At 36.4% G+C, this 17,578-nt stretch overlaps 4 protein-coding genes across 8 annotated transcripts in view; 3 read left to right on the top strand and 1 right to left on the bottom strand.

The window, feature by feature from the left end:
• Positions 1-5,080, top strand: part of LOC110422445 (aminoaldehyde dehydrogenase 2, peroxisomal) — a 6,516-nt gene extending 1,436 nt beyond the window's left edge. For both annotated transcript variants that reach the window (XM_021436354.1, XM_089784564.1), the window contains 13 exons: positions 1,123-1,203; positions 1,289-1,437; positions 1,888-1,980; positions 2,122-2,245; positions 2,376-2,441; positions 2,557-2,623; positions 2,797-2,873; positions 3,405-3,518; positions 3,887-3,964; positions 4,047-4,198; positions 4,357-4,417; positions 4,527-4,633; positions 4,836-5,080. In XM_021436354.1, the coding sequence (XP_021292029.1) occupies positions 1,123-1,203; positions 1,289-1,437; positions 1,888-1,980; positions 2,122-2,245; positions 2,376-2,441; positions 2,557-2,623; positions 2,797-2,873; positions 3,405-3,518; positions 3,887-3,964; positions 4,047-4,198; positions 4,357-4,417; positions 4,527-4,633; positions 4,836-4,926 (1,260 nt within the window). In that variant the 3' untranslated portion in view covers positions 4,927-5,080. The remainder of the gene's footprint in view (positions 1-1,122; positions 1,204-1,288; positions 1,438-1,887; positions 1,981-2,121; positions 2,246-2,375; positions 2,442-2,556; positions 2,624-2,796; positions 2,874-3,404; positions 3,519-3,886; positions 3,965-4,046; positions 4,199-4,356; positions 4,418-4,526; positions 4,634-4,835) is intronic.
• A 415-nt stretch (positions 5,081-5,495) lies between these two features.
• LOC149526828 (aminoaldehyde dehydrogenase ALDH10A8, chloroplastic-like) lies at positions 5,496-8,609 on the top strand (the record flags this gene model as incomplete). Its single annotated transcript, XM_089784619.1, has 5 exons — positions 5,496-5,736; positions 5,858-6,000; positions 6,737-6,885; positions 7,286-7,392; positions 7,568-8,609. Coding segments are annotated over 4 exons (633 nt in total), but the record flags the coding sequence as incomplete, so codon positions are not given.
• Positions 8,610-8,732: 123 nt separating this feature from the next.
• On the top strand, positions 8,733-13,495 carry LOC110422447 (ADP-glucose pyrophosphorylase family protein). 4 transcript variants are annotated; one of them, XM_089784565.1, is made up of 16 exons: positions 8,739-8,956; positions 9,102-9,185; positions 9,515-9,612; positions 9,707-9,807; positions 9,940-10,018; positions 10,195-10,255; positions 10,476-10,522; positions 10,632-10,724; positions 10,838-10,928; positions 11,209-11,257; positions 11,867-11,983; positions 12,209-12,356; positions 12,512-12,604; positions 12,697-12,765; positions 13,074-13,116; positions 13,213-13,495. In XM_089784565.1, exons 2-16 carry the CDS (start codon positions 9,128-9,130, stop codon positions 13,311-13,313), a joined length of 1,248 nt encoding a protein of 415 aa, XP_089640691.1. In that variant the 5' UTR covers positions 8,739-8,956; positions 9,102-9,127; the 3' UTR covers positions 13,314-13,495. The 4 variants fall into 4 exon arrangements, with proteins under 4 accessions (XP_021292036.1, XP_089640691.1, XP_021292032.1 ...); XM_021436360.2 differs by having other exon boundaries at positions 8,759-8,952; XM_021436357.1 differs by having other exon boundaries at positions 8,740-9,185.
• Positions 13,496-14,001: 506 nt separating this feature from the next.
• On the bottom strand, positions 14,002-16,757 carry DEL1 (DP-E2F-like 1). Its single transcript, XM_089784566.1, has 11 exons — positions 16,533-16,757; positions 16,381-16,448; positions 16,256-16,308; positions 16,095-16,172; positions 15,936-15,989; positions 15,740-15,860; positions 15,458-15,525; positions 15,283-15,355; positions 15,122-15,183; positions 14,590-14,992; positions 14,002-14,139 (listed from the first exon to the last, which is right to left on the bottom strand). Exons 1-11 carry the CDS (start codon positions 16,622-16,624, stop codon positions 14,048-14,050), a joined length of 1,164 nt encoding a protein of 387 aa, XP_089640692.1. The 5' UTR covers positions 16,625-16,757; the 3' UTR covers positions 14,002-14,047.
• Between the last annotated feature and the right edge of the window lie 821 nt (positions 16,758-17,578).

Raw genomic sequence — 17,578 nt, 5'->3', positions numbered from 1 at the left:
TTATATGATTACGCTTAATAAATTTATTAGTTATCACCTTAGTTGTTATAATATATTGTTTATAATTAGCTATGATTTATACAAACTTTGATATAAAACACTATAACATATAATTTATATTATTAATTTCATATATATATTAAAGTAATATATTATGTATATATATGTAATTTATACATAAGCATTATTACAATTTATAATAAATCTTATTTTTATGATTACACTTAATAACTTTATTAGTTATCACTTTAGTTTTTATAGCATATTATTTATAATTAGTTATTATTTATCAAACTTTAATATAAAAATTAAAACATTATAACATGTAAATTGTGTCATTAATTTCATATATATAAAAAAGTGATATATCATATATATATATATATACATATATTTAATTTATACATAAGCATTATTTTAATTTATAATAAACTTTATTTATATAATTACACTTAATAATTATGTGAGTGAAGGAAAAAATATATGTTTTTTTTTTATGTTTAGATTATTTGTATATTTTATAATTATGGATGAAGTTTATAAGTTTTAATATTGTAATTTGCAAAAAAAAAAAAAGAAAGTGATAAAATTTTAGCCCCTTGGTTCAAAATCAAACTAGTTGAACCAATTCTATATTTGGTCAGTTTGGTCTTCCTTTATGTTTGGTTGGTTTTTTAAAAATGTTTGGTCCATTTGGTTCTTAGGTATAGCGGACCAAACCACCCAATCCATCCATTTGCTCACCCCTATCCAATGGTCAAGGTGCTACATTTTGGGTACTTCTACCTACTTCAGACAACTTAGGGCCATTGTTCTTGCTATAAAACACTATATATCCTCTAGAGAAATTTTATGGTATGTTATTTGGCTAGCAACTTCATTGCGATGAGATATGCAGATGCAGTCCAGTTTTCCTATACAGATAAACTAAAGCGCTGATGATAACTTTTGCAGATGAAGAACTAAAAACTTAATTCCCTTATCAAAATTCTGTACTGATTTCTTCATGTAACTGAATATTCTAGCATTTCTGTCACTTTCTGAGTTTTCGTTTGTATGTTCTTCTTTGAATTGACTTTGTTGACCCAATTGTGATATCTTTAGTATGTATGAATGGTCCAGATAACAGAGAGAAAATCTGAATTAGCAACGCTTGAAGCAATTGATTGCGGGAAACCACTTGATGAAGCAGCATGGGACATGGTGTGCTTGCAACACTGATGAAGGTTCTATCTTCTGTGGTTCAGTATTTAGTATATTTTCTTACCTATTTATTCATTTTATCGAGGATGATGTTGCTGGATGTTTTGAGTACTATGCGGACCTTGCTGAAGGTTTAGATGCAAAGCAAAAGGCTCCTGTCTCCCTTCCAATGGATACATTTAAGAGTTATGTGCTTAAGGAACCAATTGGGGTTGTTGGATTGATTACTCCATGGTACTATCTGCTTCTTGTTTTTGGTTTGTTGTTCTTTGTGTAAATGGAGTTTACTATTTCTATATATTGTCATTCACTGGCAATGCTATGCTCTCATTTCCTATTAATATGAGTAAAGATCTTGTTCTTCTCATTGTCCTATTATAAGGTTTGCTTGTACAATTTATCAAAGCTATTGTGTGCATTGTGTAACTTAGGGTTTTTTTTTTTAAATACATGAGCAGCTTGATTACATGAAAGTAGGCCTGTGTATTTTGCCTGTTGTGGTAACTGCAAAATAGTTGTCCAAGTTGCAAGTTAAAATTACTTATCATTTGAAGGCTTAATTATTGCATTTGATATTATAATGCTTTATATCAATTAATTGGAATCATGTGCACTGGGTGATACTGACTTGAGAACTCTTTGATAATGGCTTTTGTGGATTGTTGTTTTTCTTGTGTTTTGAAGGAATTATCCACTATTGATGGCTGTATGGAAAGTAGCTCCTGCCTTGGCTGCAGGTTGTGCTGCAATACTGAAGCCTTCTGAGTTGGCATCTCTGTATGTTCTCTACTTAGTTACAGCAATTTGTTAATCTGTCAATTTTTATGAAATTTTGAGTTGGCTTGATTATATTTTATATTTGGGACCAAAAAATGCTGCTCATGATGTGTGCTTTTTATTTTCTTTATTTTTACCCAGCACCTGTTTGGAGCTGGCTGAAATCTGTAGGGATGTTGGTCTTCCTCCTGGTGTCCTGAACATTCTGACTGGACTGGGCCCTGAGGCTGGTGCTCCTTTGGCATCTCATCCCAATGTTGACAAGGTTTAAATGTCTTTAATCATTTTTTTATTGAAGCTTTTCTATGAACTTGAATTAGGAATGATTGATGATCTGGGTTATTGTAAGATAAATGTCAGAAGTGGCATAAGTTCTAATTGTTAGTTTTAAACAGATTGCCTTTACTGGAAGCACTGCAACAGGGAGCAAGGTAATGGCAGCAGCAGCTCAAATGGTCAAGGTATATTAAAGTTCAAGAATTCAAAACTTAAAGTATCCTTTTGTTCTCTTATTGTTGTCATAGTCACTTTGATATCTGCATAAAATTATTTTATCTTATGTACTTTCTTTGGCAGCCTGTTTCTTTAGAGCTTGGTGGGAAAAGCCCAATTGTTGTCTTCGAGGATGTTGACCTTGACAAGGGTTAGTGCCCTCAGAATTATAATTTAATCGATGTATTGTCAATGTTCCTCATGTAGTAGGACTTGTTCGTTAGAAACAAATTGTTCATAAATGTCACGTTTCTAAGACCTATCATGTTAGAAAACTATACTCCAGTTCATTAAGTTCATTGAAATTCTTGGTGATCTTAATAGCTGCTGAATGGACTGCATTTGGTTGCTTCTGGACAAATGGACAGATCTGCAGTGCAACATCCCGTCTTATTGTACATGTGAGTTGCTTAACCACATTGTTTGCTCTTTCTTTATAGGGTTTCCAGACACTTGTTCCTCATTCCAATTTCTCTTTTGATTCAATATATGGAATGGGAAATTTTGTAGTAATCCAGAATGAGGTTATTATACACACGCAGTCATGCAATTTTGTTTAGTTTCAAGCATGATGTGAACCGATCCAGTTCACATACAAACTGGTGTAACTAACCACTTTCTAGAGTAAGCACATCAACCTAGAAGGCTTCCTTATGGTATGTTGTCCTAGAAATTGGTATAACTATTTCTTTTTGGAACACATATCATTTTGCCTTCCTGATATAGTGAAGAAGAGCTGTAAATATTACCCTTTTTTTATTTCGTACTAGATTAAGCGCTTAGTTATAATTCACTGCCAGCTGAAAATTTTCATATAATAGATCCACTAGACAATTTTTTTGTTAATCAGGAGTCTATCCTTGTCCCTTTTCCCTTTTTTTCTTGTTTCCATCTTTCTTCTCATTATGAAAATGTACATTTCAATATTTCAGGAAAGCATTGCAAAAGAATTTCTGGACAGGCTTGTGAAATGGACTGAGAAGATTAAGATTTCAGATCCCTTAGAAGAAGGTTGCAGGCTCGGCCCCGTTGTTAGTGGAGGGCAGGTAATAATGCTGTTTGAGAACTATGTATCATTTTCCATCCTTCTCTCCTTTTCCTTCTTTTGAAATGGGGAGCAGGGCCAGTGGGAGATGTTAAATTCTGCAGAAATAATCTGCTTCCCCATCCTTCTTCCTGTGCTCCCATTAGTGCTTTTTGTTAAATCCACCTTGTTATGTTTGTTCTCCATTGTCTCTATGGTTCTCTTGATATGTATTGAGGTGACAGGTTTAGATATTGAATTTGAAAATTCAGTTGATTTGGGCATTTGGCAGCCTATGTTACTAAAGAGTCAATTGTTAGACATGCTACTACCTATATGTTCAAAATTTCAAGATTTTGTGCTTAGTAAAATTTATTTCATTGGCTACAGTATGAGAAAGTATTGAATTTCATCTCAACTGCTAAGAGTGAGGGTGCTACCATTCTGTGTGGTGGAGTTCGTCCTGAGGTATCTGCTGCTTCTCACTATTGTCACTGCATCTCTTTCCAAACCTGTCACCTTCTCTTATATATTAACAAATATTTGGCAGCATTTAAAGAAGGGGTTTTTTGTTGAACCAACTATAATAACTGACGTGACAACTTCCATGCAAATCTGGAGGGAAGAAGTTTTTGGACCTGTTCTTTGTGTTAAAACATTTGGTACCGAAGAGGAAGCCCTTGACTTGGCAAATGACACCCAGTGAGTCACCTAAATTTCTTGTTGATTTAAGTGCAGTAAATTGATATTTTGTCTGCATAAACTGCCTCTAATTTCTTTTGGGTTGTTTAATGATTTCTTTCCCTTCTCTTTCTTGTTTTGGTCTGATTATTCTGATGACTATTTTTTTAAATTTCCAGTTATGGCTTGGGTGCCGCTGTGATATCAAATGACCTGGAAAGATGTGATCGTGTCAGTAAGGTGGGAGTTGCTGGTAGTTTGAAGTTTTGAGCCATTCTGCACCTTAATTGAAGTTGTAAATCTCAGTATCTTTGTCATTGAAATTTTTATCTTTTCTCCTGCTTTGCAGGCTCTCCAAGCAGGTATAGTCTGGATCAATTGTTCACAGCCATGCTTCTGTCAAGCTCCATGGGGAGGCAACAAGCGCAGTGGTTTCGGGCGTGAACTAGGGGAATGGTATTACTCTGATCATCCAAATTGTAGTATTGCAGTATCATATTATTATAATTTTCAAATGCCAAGCATTTCTGACTTGATGGAAGTCTCTGTATCGATGCTTCTTATATCAACAAAATGCTTTTTCTTCTCCTGGATGACTGTCGGATTTGATTCTAACAGCACCTGGTTCCTTTTTGCTGGCTTTTTTTTTTTTCCACAGGGGTCTGGAGAATTACATGAGTGTGAAGCAAGTCACACAGTATGTCTCGGACGAATCATGGGGATGGTATCGCTCTCCATCAAAGCTGTGAGAATTCTCCTGGATGTTGAAACAAAACTATTGCACTAAAACAGGGGAGAAGAGGGAATAATATTGTGAGAGCTGAGAGGACTGCTAATGTACTATGTATTGAACTGAATACTGGAAAAAGATGGATTATTTTTCATATAGTTTGTTGTTCATTATATTTTCTTGTCTTATACTTGATTAACTTGTATTTTCCTGTGGGCTGTATCGTCACCTCCCACAGCGATGGTGGGATAATGCTTTTTGGTCTTGGTAGGTAGAAAACTTGAAAGGAAGAGAAAAAATCGTTCATTCGCTGTTTCTGGCGCCGAAAGTGGCCGGATCTGGTGCTAAGCTCTAGATCGGAGACCAACGACGCCAGATCTGGTGTTTTCTTGACGCGTGATCTCGCGTTTTGGTTTATAGCGCCGGCTCCTAGATCCGCTGGCATTGATCGCTGGTTTCTTTTAATGTTTTGTATTAATACAGAATATGGCGGGAGAGGGGAGTCTCAATCCACAACGTCCAATACAGTAGAAGCAACAAAAGAATACATTACATCAGCCATCGAAATACAAAAATGGCCAGTAAACAAACAATATACAAAAAGACAAAAAAAAAAAAACGAAATTCACTTTCAACTCGACGACCAATGATGACTCATGGCAGCGAGAGCATATCAATGCACTGTTGACTCTACTGAAGAAAAAGAGCGAGCAAAAACTGGCAATTATTCCGATTCCAAGCCGACAACTTTTCATCGACGGCGAGTGGAGAGAGCCTCTACTCAAGAGACGCATCCCTATCATCAATCCTACTACCGAACAAATCATCGGTTTATTAAAATTTTTCCTTCACTTAAATATAATATAGTCACTCCATATTTCTTTTAAGCTTTATAGAAAATAGAAAATGGTGGTTTGTTCATTGTTTGATACTTCTATTCTGTTTTTCAGGTGATATTCCGGCGGCGACTGCTGAAGATGTGGACGTTGCGGTGGAAGCCGCTCGTAGAGCACTCGCTCGGAACAAAGGGAAAGATTGGGCCTTGGCTTCCGCTGCTGTCCGTGCAAAGTGTTTGCTTGCCATTGCTTCCAAGGTAATTTTGCAAATTCAGCCTTCCTTTTGGTTCTTAGTTGCTACTAGTATTTGCTTTTGCCAGTCTCATTTATCCAAAAAATGGATATCAATTTTGGAACCGCACTTTTGTTATCTATTCGAGAAGCCAATGTTGCAAAAATTGTAAATTGCACCATTTTACTATGAAAATTGTTTAATTTCTTAGATTTATCCTTCCTACTAGACAATATGTATGCTTTCAGGAAACTTCTGAACATGCTGTGGGCCTTACACTTGCAATGCAAGCTTGTTGAAAAAAATCCATGTTCATTAGATTCACTACCCAAGTGAACCGCAAGAAATGGCGTCACTGATATGAGTAAATAGCTAGGTAGAATTAATTAAGCTAATTTAGATGTGCTGGGTTTGAGAATTGACTGATGAAGATGTTGCATTTCTTTTTAATCAGAATTCCTATCAGAGTTTTCTTTTAAATGTAATGCTTGTGTGTTTGTTACATTCTGCTATTGTTTTGACATTCTTGTTCTCTTGATGAAAGTGACTTGGATCTTTTTTATGTCTTGACCTCTTATTTTATGGGTTCTTTGAGTGATCCAGATAAAAGAGAGGAAATCTGAACTTGCAAAATTTGAAACAATTGATTGTGGGAAACCACTTAGTGAAGCAGAAGGGGACATAGTATGCCTGCAGCACCTTTGGAGACGTTATGTTTCCATATTCTGTAGGGTTTTAACCTGCATTTTTGTGTTTTATAGGAGGATGTTGCTGGATGCTTTGAGTACTATGCTGACCTCGCTGAAGGTTTAGATACCAAGCAAAAGGCGCCGGTCTCTCTTCCTATGAAGACATTTAAGACCTATGTGACCAAGGAACCCATTGGGGTTGTTGGTTTGATTATCCCATGGTACGTCCAGTTTCTTCCTGTTGTGTTTTCACTTATTTTGGTGTTTTAGTAATATTTTTGTTGCTTACTCGGCCACACTGCGTGCGTTTATTTCTTGATGGAATCATCTAGGAGTGTTGCTCTTCTCCCAGTCACCCAATACTTTTTTGACATTTAGCACAGAAGATGAAGCCATTGAACTGGCAAATGATACCCAGTAAGTTTATGTGTACAATTCCAATGAGTTGATCCTTGTCTCTGCTGTGATATCAAAGGATTTGGAAAGGTGTGATTGTTTAAGCAAGGTAAGACTTGTGTTTGAAGCATCTTGCAATGATGCAGCCTAAGCATGGTGTCCTAGAGATGGCAGTTGGTTTTGCGAATAATGAACTGAGTATTTACCTTAGCTTCTTTCATGCAGGTTGTGCAGTCAGGCACTGTGTGGATCAATTGTTCACAACCATGCTTCTTCCAAACAGCATTCGGAGGCATCAAATGGAGTGGCTTTGGGCGTGAACTAGGGGAATGGTATTTTATCTTTATTTATTTATTTTATTTTTGGATAGTTTACCTTAATCATCAGAGTCATATCCAGTTTGTCAAAGAAAACAGAGAAGCCAGGCATTTTATATGTTGTTAATTCCCAGTTTATATAATGAGCAAAGTCAGAGGTAGTACTGACAGATGGGTATGTTTGTGGCAGGGGACTTGAAAATGACTTGACTGTGAAACAGGTGACACAGTATGTGTGCGATGAACCACGGGAGTGGTACCAGTCTCCCAAGCAATGAAGTTGTCCTTGGAAATACAAATACTAGTGTTTGCAATTGCAGGTCTACCAATAATAGTGGTAAAAAGAAGGAAAGATTGATAATAATTGGAAAATACAAATACTTTCTGTAGGTGTGATTTGGTTAGTGTGAATCGCTTTGGAGTTATGTTGAAAACAGAACAAAGAAAAGGAGAAATGCTCTCACTCACAGTTAACTGGTTTTGTGCTAGCCTTGTACGTGGAAGTATTATTACAGACGTAGTTGCGTAGGTTGATATGAGTCGGAAGCAGTTGTTACATAAGGACACTGCTCTCTCAGCCAGAGTGCGATGATTTCTGGCTGTAAACAAAAAGGGTGAGGTAGGTTTGTCACATGGCAGGTTCTACCAATGGCTGAGGGAACAGCTTGTCAAACTTGTATATATTTTTGCTTGAGATTTAAAGCTCCATTTCACTTGGTGTTTTTTCTTAGTTTAGAAGCAAATTTTAAGGCTGGTTCGCACTTTTAGATAGCCAACTCAGAGATTTTAGGTGCCGTCAACTTGGTGGTCAAAACGCTGTTACGGAAGGACACGTAGCTTTTTGGGTGTGGTACAGATTTATTCTACTCGTATGTTTTAATTTCTTGACAAAGATATATGATAGTGAATACCGGCAGGCATAATTCACGTACCGATGGGAGTTATGGATATTTGTAGAATTGGATATACGTTACTCGAATAGTAAGTGCATATATTCATTCTCTATGTCTATTCATAAATTAAAATTAAGTAAGCAAATTCATCATAAACAACTACATACATACTTGTTACGTTTGAATATTCGTCCCAAAACCCAACATGGTGAAGTGGGCCAACAGCCAACCAGGTAAGCAGTCCCACCACCAAACCCACCTCTTCCCGCAATAACAGTGAAACGGACGGACAGCGGGGGCATGGAAGCATGTGCTCAAACAGTTTGAGCACCTGAAAAGTCCCAGGTACCTGAAGCCTGCCTAACGAAACTTCCTTGCTTTGGCCTTTTCTTTTACGCTTTTATTTCTTTTTAGCCTAGTTGTCGCTGCCCGGTGGGTTACGTCTTGTCTTGTCTTGTCTTTGCATGTCCAAAACTCTACTCATTTTATCTCACTAAACCTGCATCTTCCAAAATATCCTGCCTCTTTTTGTACCCCCCAGAGAATTTCCTTCTTTCTTTTACATTATTATTATTATTATTATTATATCTCTTTACATCACTCACCTTTCTCTCTCTCTGGCTCTCTAACTTTTCCGGCTACACACATTTATTTGTCGTGCTGCTACTGTGTGCTTCATTTGGTTGGTACTGGATGCCTCAATGTTTATCCAAATCGTACATTTGGGTCATGTGTAGAATGTGAATTCATTTTGTTAGCTAGTTTTAAGGAGAGGCTACTCTTAGCTTTCTTATATAAGATTTCGTTTTGCCTATTCCGCTTTTGTATTAGAGATCTGGAATTTCTGTTATTACGAGATGGGGAGCTCAGACGAGAAGGTGGTTGCTGTCATCATGGTCGGTGGACCTACTAAAGGTACGCCTTTTATCTTCTAAAGACTGAGCGGAGACAAGGTTTTTATGGGGAAGTTTATGCACTTGGGTGTTATGGCTTGCTCATTATAGTTCTGTTCTGATTATTTGGTTTAGATATGAAGTTTGTTCGAATGAATAATGACATCTTCTGCCTTTTTCCTTTGGTTAATGTTCATAATTTCGAGTCAAATTAGTGAAAACTTCTATCTTTGGACTGAAAATTGAAATGCTTTCATTATTTCCTTTGGATTTGATGTGCTCTAGATATAAAATTTTCGATTCAATTTGAAGGTTTGACGTGGTATCACTTTGATATTTTGTATATTGCAGGCACTCGGTTTCGACCATTGTCATTGAACATTCCAAAGCCTCTATTCCCTTTGGCCGGACAACCTATGGTTCATCATCCAATCTCTGCTTGTAAAAGGGTGCGATGTTTGATCTATATCTAATAGAACATAAAAATGCACTTTTTGTTTAACACTTCTGGTATGTTCTTAAGGTCAATGTCTCTGTTTGTAGATTCCAAACCTAGCCCAGATCTATCTAGTTGGTTTCTATGAGGAGCGTGAATTTGCAATGTATGTCTCATCAATCTCTAATGAACTAAGAGTTCCTGTCAGGTAACTTCTTGCCTTTGTGCTCAGCGCTCAGCTAAATGTACAATGGTCATGAGAGGATTGACATGTCTTTATGATTGCTAAATCTTAGTGCTAATCCTCTCTCTTTTTTTTTTACTTTTACACTGCTATTAGATACTTAAGGGAAGACAAGCCACATGGTTCGGCTGGTGGACTTTACAACTTCAGAGATCTGATCATGGAAGACAATCCGGTTTATTTCTTAACCTGTTTCCTCCATAGAGGCATATCCTTTTGTCTTGACACTTTCTTGTGATTTAATAGAGTGAAATGGACAGACATACTCAGATTCTAATTTGTACTTTTTGTTCATTCATACTTCACTTTCACATACTAATATAGATGTGTTGTGTGCTTATCTTGTTGCAGTCTCATATCTTCTTGCTGAATTGTGATGTTTGCTGCAGTTTTCCACTGCCAGAAATGCTTGGTAATCTTCTTTGCAATGTTTGACCATGTGTTATATCAATCTTAATTTTCTGATTAGAGTTTGTTGGTGATATCTTTATGTTGCTTAGTCTCTGGTGTCAATATTTTAGGACTAAAATGTAGTTGAGACAGACAGAATGACTGGGAGGTTGTTGCTTTTAGTTTTATATTTGTCTTACAGGAGGCTTAATTCTGCCTTTTTTCTTTCTTGATATGCACAGAGGCTCACAAAAGATATGGTGGAATGGGGACCATCCTAGTAATCAAGGTTGGTCAGCTGAAATGCAAGATATTTACATGAGGAAATTTGTGTCATTGCATGATCTATTAGTATTACTTTGTACTTGTGTAGTTTGGCCTCATTCTTCTCTTTATAGGTTTCAGCTGAGTCAGCCAGTCAGTTTGGGGAGTTGGTAGCAGATCCAGTCACCAATGAACTGTTGCATTATACGGAGAAACCTGAAACTTTCGTATGTGCAGTATCAGAGATTTGACTACATTTACCAAACTTTTCATTTTTTGTTTTTTCTTCCAGTGTTTGGATTTAAGGGATGCTCTGCTCTAATATCTTTCCATAATGCAGGTAAGTGACCATATAAATTGTGGTGTCTATGTATTTACCCCAGACATTTTTACCGCCATACAGGGTGTTTCCTCTCAACGGAAAGACAGAGGTTGGTATAGAAGATTGTTAAATGAAATATGTGTTCTTAATTGCAAGTTGCCAAACTGTTGTGGCTCTGTACTCATTTAAAACACAAAATGAATGCACTGGCCTGTTATATTATTAGGGGATCACTTCAAGCTATAGAGTTTGTTTTTCATTTTGAAGTTATGCCATCTTTCCACATCTTGATCAAATAGAAAATTTTGCTTTGGCTCATATTCCTAGTACATCTGAATATAATTAATCTTCATCATGCTGAATCTGAATCATGTTTTATTTACTTATAGCCAATCTGAGACGTCTCTCCAGCTTTGAAGCCCTCCAGTCAGCTACAAGGTATGTCTATCCTTTTTCTTTACTTTTACGGAATCACAGCAACAATAGGTGCACTCTACCATATTTTACTCTTTCTTTTTCTTAATCACAGTAGTAACTTTTGCACTTAGTTTATGTTACATCAGTTCTATTTCCTTTGACATCAACCTAAGCTGAAAAAATTATCCTATATGGCTTGCCATGCTTTTTCACATTTTCCGTACAATGTGCAATTAATAGATTAGAATCATGCAACTATTTGCTCTCCGTTAATGAAGTTTCATTTTTTTTTCCCCAGTTGCATCGAAAGCCATCAAAATGATTCTAGGCTTTAATGCATCTACATGGGTAAAAATACATGCAATAGGCACACTGTTTTACTGGGGATGGAGTTAAAATCTAAATAAACTGAATCCTTCACACATTTTCTTGGGGCAGTTTGAACCCATATTGAGGTTTTAGATACTGGGTGGTACCTCCTGTGGGCATTTATTTGTATAGAAAAATACTTAAAATATGTTTATTTTGAATTTGGTTGCATTTATTTGTTGGTACAATTACCCCATTTTGGATCTAGCTGAATCCATATGTATATCTCAACATGTATCCTGATATGAGTCCCTTTATCAGGAGTCCTCCCGCAGATTTTGTACGGTTGGATCAAGACATTCTGACTCCTTTTGCTGGGAAGAAGCAGTTGTATACATATGAGACAATGGATTTCTGGGAACAAATTAAAACTCCTGGGTAAGTCAGACTGTTGTCGGGTGCTATTTGTTTCAATATCTTTCACCTCTACTTTGTTTCTTTCCTCTGGTTTTTGTTTCCATTTTTAATGATAATGAAAACGGAGAAAAATCAAATTGAAACATCAAACAATACCTAGGCTCAAATGTGAATTGCATATCTAAAATGAAGCAACATCATTTGTCCCTTCTAGTAGACCTAATTTTTCTATGTCAATATCTGCAGAATGTCCCTAAAGTGTTCTGGTTTGTATCTCTCCCAATTTCGGGTTACCTCTCCCAATCTTTTGGCTTGTGGGGATGGTACAAAAAGTGCCACCATTATCGGTGATGTTTATATTCATCCATCGGCAAAAGTACATCCAAGTGCTAAGGTTATAATATCCTTTTATTACTTTCTGATCATGATGTGGGCATACCATTTCGGGAACAAGATGGTGTTGCTTTGTCCCATTATATGAGCATTCTCTTTCTTTACTGTTGTCTGCATCATCCATGGGATTGACTAGTCTGCTACATGGTGAAACAGATTGGTCCCAATGTCTCAATATCGGCTAGTGCACGTATAGGAGCAGGTGTAAGGCTCATCAGTTGTATCATTCTTGATGGTGTTGAAATCATGGTATGACCAGAGTGTGATTTTGGAAGTAGTCCTGACGCATGTACATTCATTTTCTCTGTTCCGATATGTGACGCATTTTTATTCTGTTCCAGGAAAATGCTGTTGTCACTCATGCGATTGTTGGGTGGAAGTCTTCTATTGGGAAATGGTCCCGTGTTCAGGCAAGTTTAACTTATGGTTATTTTTATATGACGTATTGTCAGTGACTGAAAGGATGTTGTATTGGTATTTGTATGCTAGTTTTGCAACATAATTTGTTGCCTTGATTCATTGATGATGTCTTAATTATGAAAAAAATGTGATGTCTGATAATAGCATTAAGTTCAATAAAGGAATGTAAGGAGTGAAATGCTATTATGTTTTATATCAGTCAATCCCCCACTTAGCTTATCAACTTGATGAAATAAAAAGGCCTTTGGCATTTTTCCTTACCTGCCATAGTGTGCTAAATTGAATGAACTTGTTGCAGGCTGAAGGAGATTATAATGCCAAACTTGGGATTACAATTCTTGGTACATTTTTTTTTCGAATGATAATAAGTCTTTTATTGTTTCCACTAGGTGGATGAGATAAAAGTGTTGAATCTGGTACTTGCACATTTGTGGCAGGAGAAGCAGTGGGTGTTGAGGATGAAGTAGTGGTCACCAATAGCATTGTCCTTCCGAACAAGACACTCAATGTCAGTGTTCAAGATGAAATACTTCTATGATTTCCCAATTACCCACCATCCTATCCCGTCCTGGCTGCCCCTTATTGTATTGCAACGGTCGATACTCTTTTCCATCTTTGTCAACTAGGAAAAGCAGAGCATTCCATAAGGTAATTTTCCCATATGTAAATTGACTCTTACAATCAGAGAATAAAAGGAATCTTGGTGGTTGTACTTATGTATGTTTCTTTTTTCCAAAAGTTAAATGGCAGAATCTTTAGCATTTATGGACACACTTAGTACTTGCTTTGCTCTTTGTCAGTCAACGCTGGATTCATTCTGCGAGGCATAAGGTTTTGTATCTTGCCTTGCTACAACTATAATCAAACACAAATGTCATCATGCTTTACCATTTTAGGATATCCGATTAAGTTGACGACATCATGATCTGACAAGAGCATCGATTCATTCATGTCAGATCAGATTGCGCTCATCAGCTCTTCGATTCCAGTGTAATAATTCTTTCTTGTTTTTGGAACGATAAAACCACTCCCATTTCCACGCAAAGACTTGTAAGAAACTTTAGCTTAAATCAAACTGAAAATGCATCAACTCTTGGTGAATTTGTGTACAGATAAAGTGTTGCCACTCAAGCTGGTGCAAAGAGAAAATTGCATCCAACAAGAGCACATCTCTTCTATGTAAAACATGTAAAAATAGAAAAATAAGAGAAAATTAGGAAAAGAATTAAGTTCCCAAATGCTCTACTCTACTTTACTTGTCTACCTTGAGCATTAGGAAATTTGTTGTATTGGCTTCTTCCCAGCAACTTCTGTGTACCATGATTTCCACGCTTTCATGTAATGAGAAAACAGGTCCCTTAAAGCTGCATTATCAGATTATTTTTTTATTATTATTATTTTAGATTTATTTCTTGCTCTATCTATCATTTCACAAGGAGGCATCATTGATTCCTCCCAAACTATGTATGTGCATAATCGGCCAAAATGACACGACTTGATGGTGCAACTACCTAGAGAAAATATCACAGAAACTGAGAAAATGTGCCCATGTCATGTCAGCTCAAGAAGCTCATTTTCATACCCAATATAACTACTATGTGAACGGACACAATATAAAATACAATTCCCTTCCCAATCTTCAATAATTGAGCACATCTAACAGGATATCCATAGAAAAGCCTTATCCTTTTTCTGCTTTATCGCTACAAATTAGCACTTGACATTCACTATTTGTATATTAGGTTTAGGGTTTAGGCATTAGCAATGGCTTAAAATGCACGCATTCGTGTAATAGAGATTAAACTATACCTTACCTTGGTTGTGATATTGAGGACGGTAAGTGGAAGCAAGACTCTCCCAGTCATGAACCCGCTTCACGTTATTCTCGGAGTTACCACTCCTGCTCAAGTTTACAGGAGCAAAAGGACCAAATTGGTAGCTCTTTGAACCCTGTTTTGAATCCTCCCAACTCCTTCTATCCTCCACAGTCACTAAATTTTCAACTTTTATTTGCTTTTGCATCTTCATGCACTGCTTCGCATTCCCATCATTTGAAGAATCGACCTTATTCCTCTTGCTAATGATATTTGTAACATCAGTTCCAAACGCTCTTTTTCTAGACTGGTGAAGAACCAAGGCATCAGCAGATCCTTTGTCTGATTTCCCGCTCAGCCCCAACCACCTAAATGCGGGTTTCCTGGTATCTACGGTATGAGTCTGCAAAAAATTGGATCAACATTAAGAACTTAAAAGCACTATCACTGCAACAATAGCAATTTCAAGGCTGCAGATATCTAAGTTAAAGGAGTTTGAGTTCATTTTTAGTTTTCCCAATGATCTATTTACCTTCTCAATAAGATCCATGGAAGACAACACGTTGGCAATGTCATAAAGTCGCCTTACTTTTGCTGTTGAATCATCAAATGAACAACACATTAGTCAATCAGTTTATGCGTTGTGGTTATGTTTCAATTGAGGATGAAGGGGGAAAAGCTAAGATTTATTACTTCTCATTATTGACGTGTTGTGAGCATTCCCAAGCAACAACCTGGCCGCTTCGTCAAGTGAGATCAACTCAGCCTGAAAAAAGAAGTTACTTAGAAACAGCAAAATGAAATCCAAAACAAATTAATCCGATGGCAATTCATAGAGAGCAAGAACAAGGAAGAGGCTTTTACTCACATTAGAGCAGACAAATAGCTTGACAAAATTCTGAGTAAGTAGCCCCAGGGATTTTTCCCTTCGGTTATCTGCAAAAAAATCAGAGATAGTTCATGAGATGTCATCAAAAGCTGCCAATTAAAACTTCATTGAATTTCACTGATGGCCCTATTGACAATGACTTGGCTCGCATGTCAAGTCAGAGCAGACCATTTCAATTTTGCACATTAATGAAACATCAAAATCTCAGGGCAATTACGACAAAAACAAAATTAATTATTGTAAATCAAACATCCAATTTACCAATTTTGGACGACGCAGAAGACTTAAGAACAGAGGTAGGTTTTGAAGTCTCGGTCTGGCTTCCAGTGTTGGGATTGGAGAACCCTTCATCATCTTCGTCGTCGTCATCATCATCTGAGACCTGAAACCATTAGAAACATAAGAGTGGGGCAAAACGAAGGGAAAAGTAAATACTAGAGCAATATTTTGTAATTACCTTTGCATTGCTGTTGGCATCTAAGTTTTTGAAATTACTACTGAAACCTTCTTCCTACCATAATAACACGAAACCACAAAAGAAATCAGCAACCTTCCCTTCAAATTTCAACCCTTAAACTAAAGGAAACAAACGAAGAAGAAAAAACTTTGAAATAACCTTTAGATCTTGTAAAGCCTTAGGAATTGCTGCAAAACCTTTCCATGTATATTTATTCTTAGCCTTTCTCGTAAGAAGCTAAAGATCCATCAAACTTTACACGTAAATCATAAACCAAAAAAAAATACATATTTAAAAAGAAAAAGAAACAGAAATTGTACCCCAACGCTTTCCAAAACATTGACTATATCGTAGATCCGGCGTCTCTCAACTCCTGCAGCAAAATCCGAATGAGAAACACATAAATCAGATCCTAGAAAATTTAAAAAAAAAATCAAATAATAACCTAATTTTGCCGCGGCTTCGTCAAGACCAATCAATTCAACGTCTTCCCTATTATACAAGCTTAAGAAACTGCAGCGCAAAAGGAAAAAGCATACATTAGAATTGAAAAAGAAGATCTAGAAAGAGAGGAGAGGGAATTGAGATTTACTTTGCGAGCAAAGAAGGCCGAGAGATTTCTGCTTGCGGCTATAGGTGTAATGGCGGGAGGAAGACTCGGGAAGAGAGGAAGAAGAAGACACCGGCATCTTGAACTTGGTCGGATGGAAGGGAAGGCGGAGGGGGGCGGGCGTGTTAAAAATAAGGAGAAGGTTGAGATTTGGGGGCGTTGGCGCCTGGCGGGGTGGGGAGGGACGGAAACAAAAATTTTGGGGAATTGAAAGAGAGGGATTTTGATAGGGAAATGGAGGGATGGGAATTTAAACATTTGAAATAAGGAATTGGGTGAGCGGGAATTTGAATTCCGTTATAACATACACAACGTCTATAATCTTACTATTACTATTACATTTCACGCTCCCGCAACACGCCATCATATTTCTACGCGCCTCCCCTAAGTTGTATGCATTACTTTTTTCTTTTATAATAAATACCTTTACATTATTAAAAAGTTGAACAATAGTTTGGTTATCATATGATGTCCAAGTATTCTTAATTGCTATTTGGAAGTTGAATAAAGTATTTTTCCAAATATATATATTTGTTAAATTTTATTTTAATCTAATCTTTAAAATCATTATCATCAAAAAGTCAAATTAAAACAGTATATATTTAGGAGACAAAGCGAGTTGTAATTTGGACAAGTGTGTTGAACAAAATCTTGATGAATGAATAGTGATGTAATTTTAGGTACCAAGTGATAATATATAGCAAATATCGTAAGGCTAAAATAGATAATCCTTAGCAAGCACCAAATTAACAAGGAGGAGGAAAATAATATAAAATAAAAATGTAAATGAGTCACACTACTTATAATCTACTTGAATTTGGATTGATAAATACTTAAGCTCAATTAGTTCATTATCAACAAACCGAGTTTGAGGTATTTGAGTAACAAATCAAGTTGAATTCAAGTTTTATAGTATTTCATTTAAATTTTATTGAATTTTAAAATTTTTAATAATATTTTTATATAAATTTTGACTTCGAGCTCAAATTGAGAATAATCAAGCTTAATTAAATCGAGTTCCAAAAGTGATATT

The sequence above is a fragment of the Theobroma umbraticum genome, unplaced genomic scaffold (genome assembly GCF_002168275.2).
Source record: "Theobroma umbraticum cultivar Fairchild unplaced genomic scaffold, ASM216827v3 scaffold_146.0, whole genome shotgun sequence".
In the NCBI taxonomy this organism is placed as follows: domain Eukaryota; kingdom Viridiplantae; phylum Streptophyta; class Magnoliopsida; order Malvales; family Malvaceae; genus Theobroma; species Theobroma umbraticum.
Note: the sequence above shows the minus strand (reverse complement) of the source record. Positions and strands in the feature narration are given on the sequence as shown.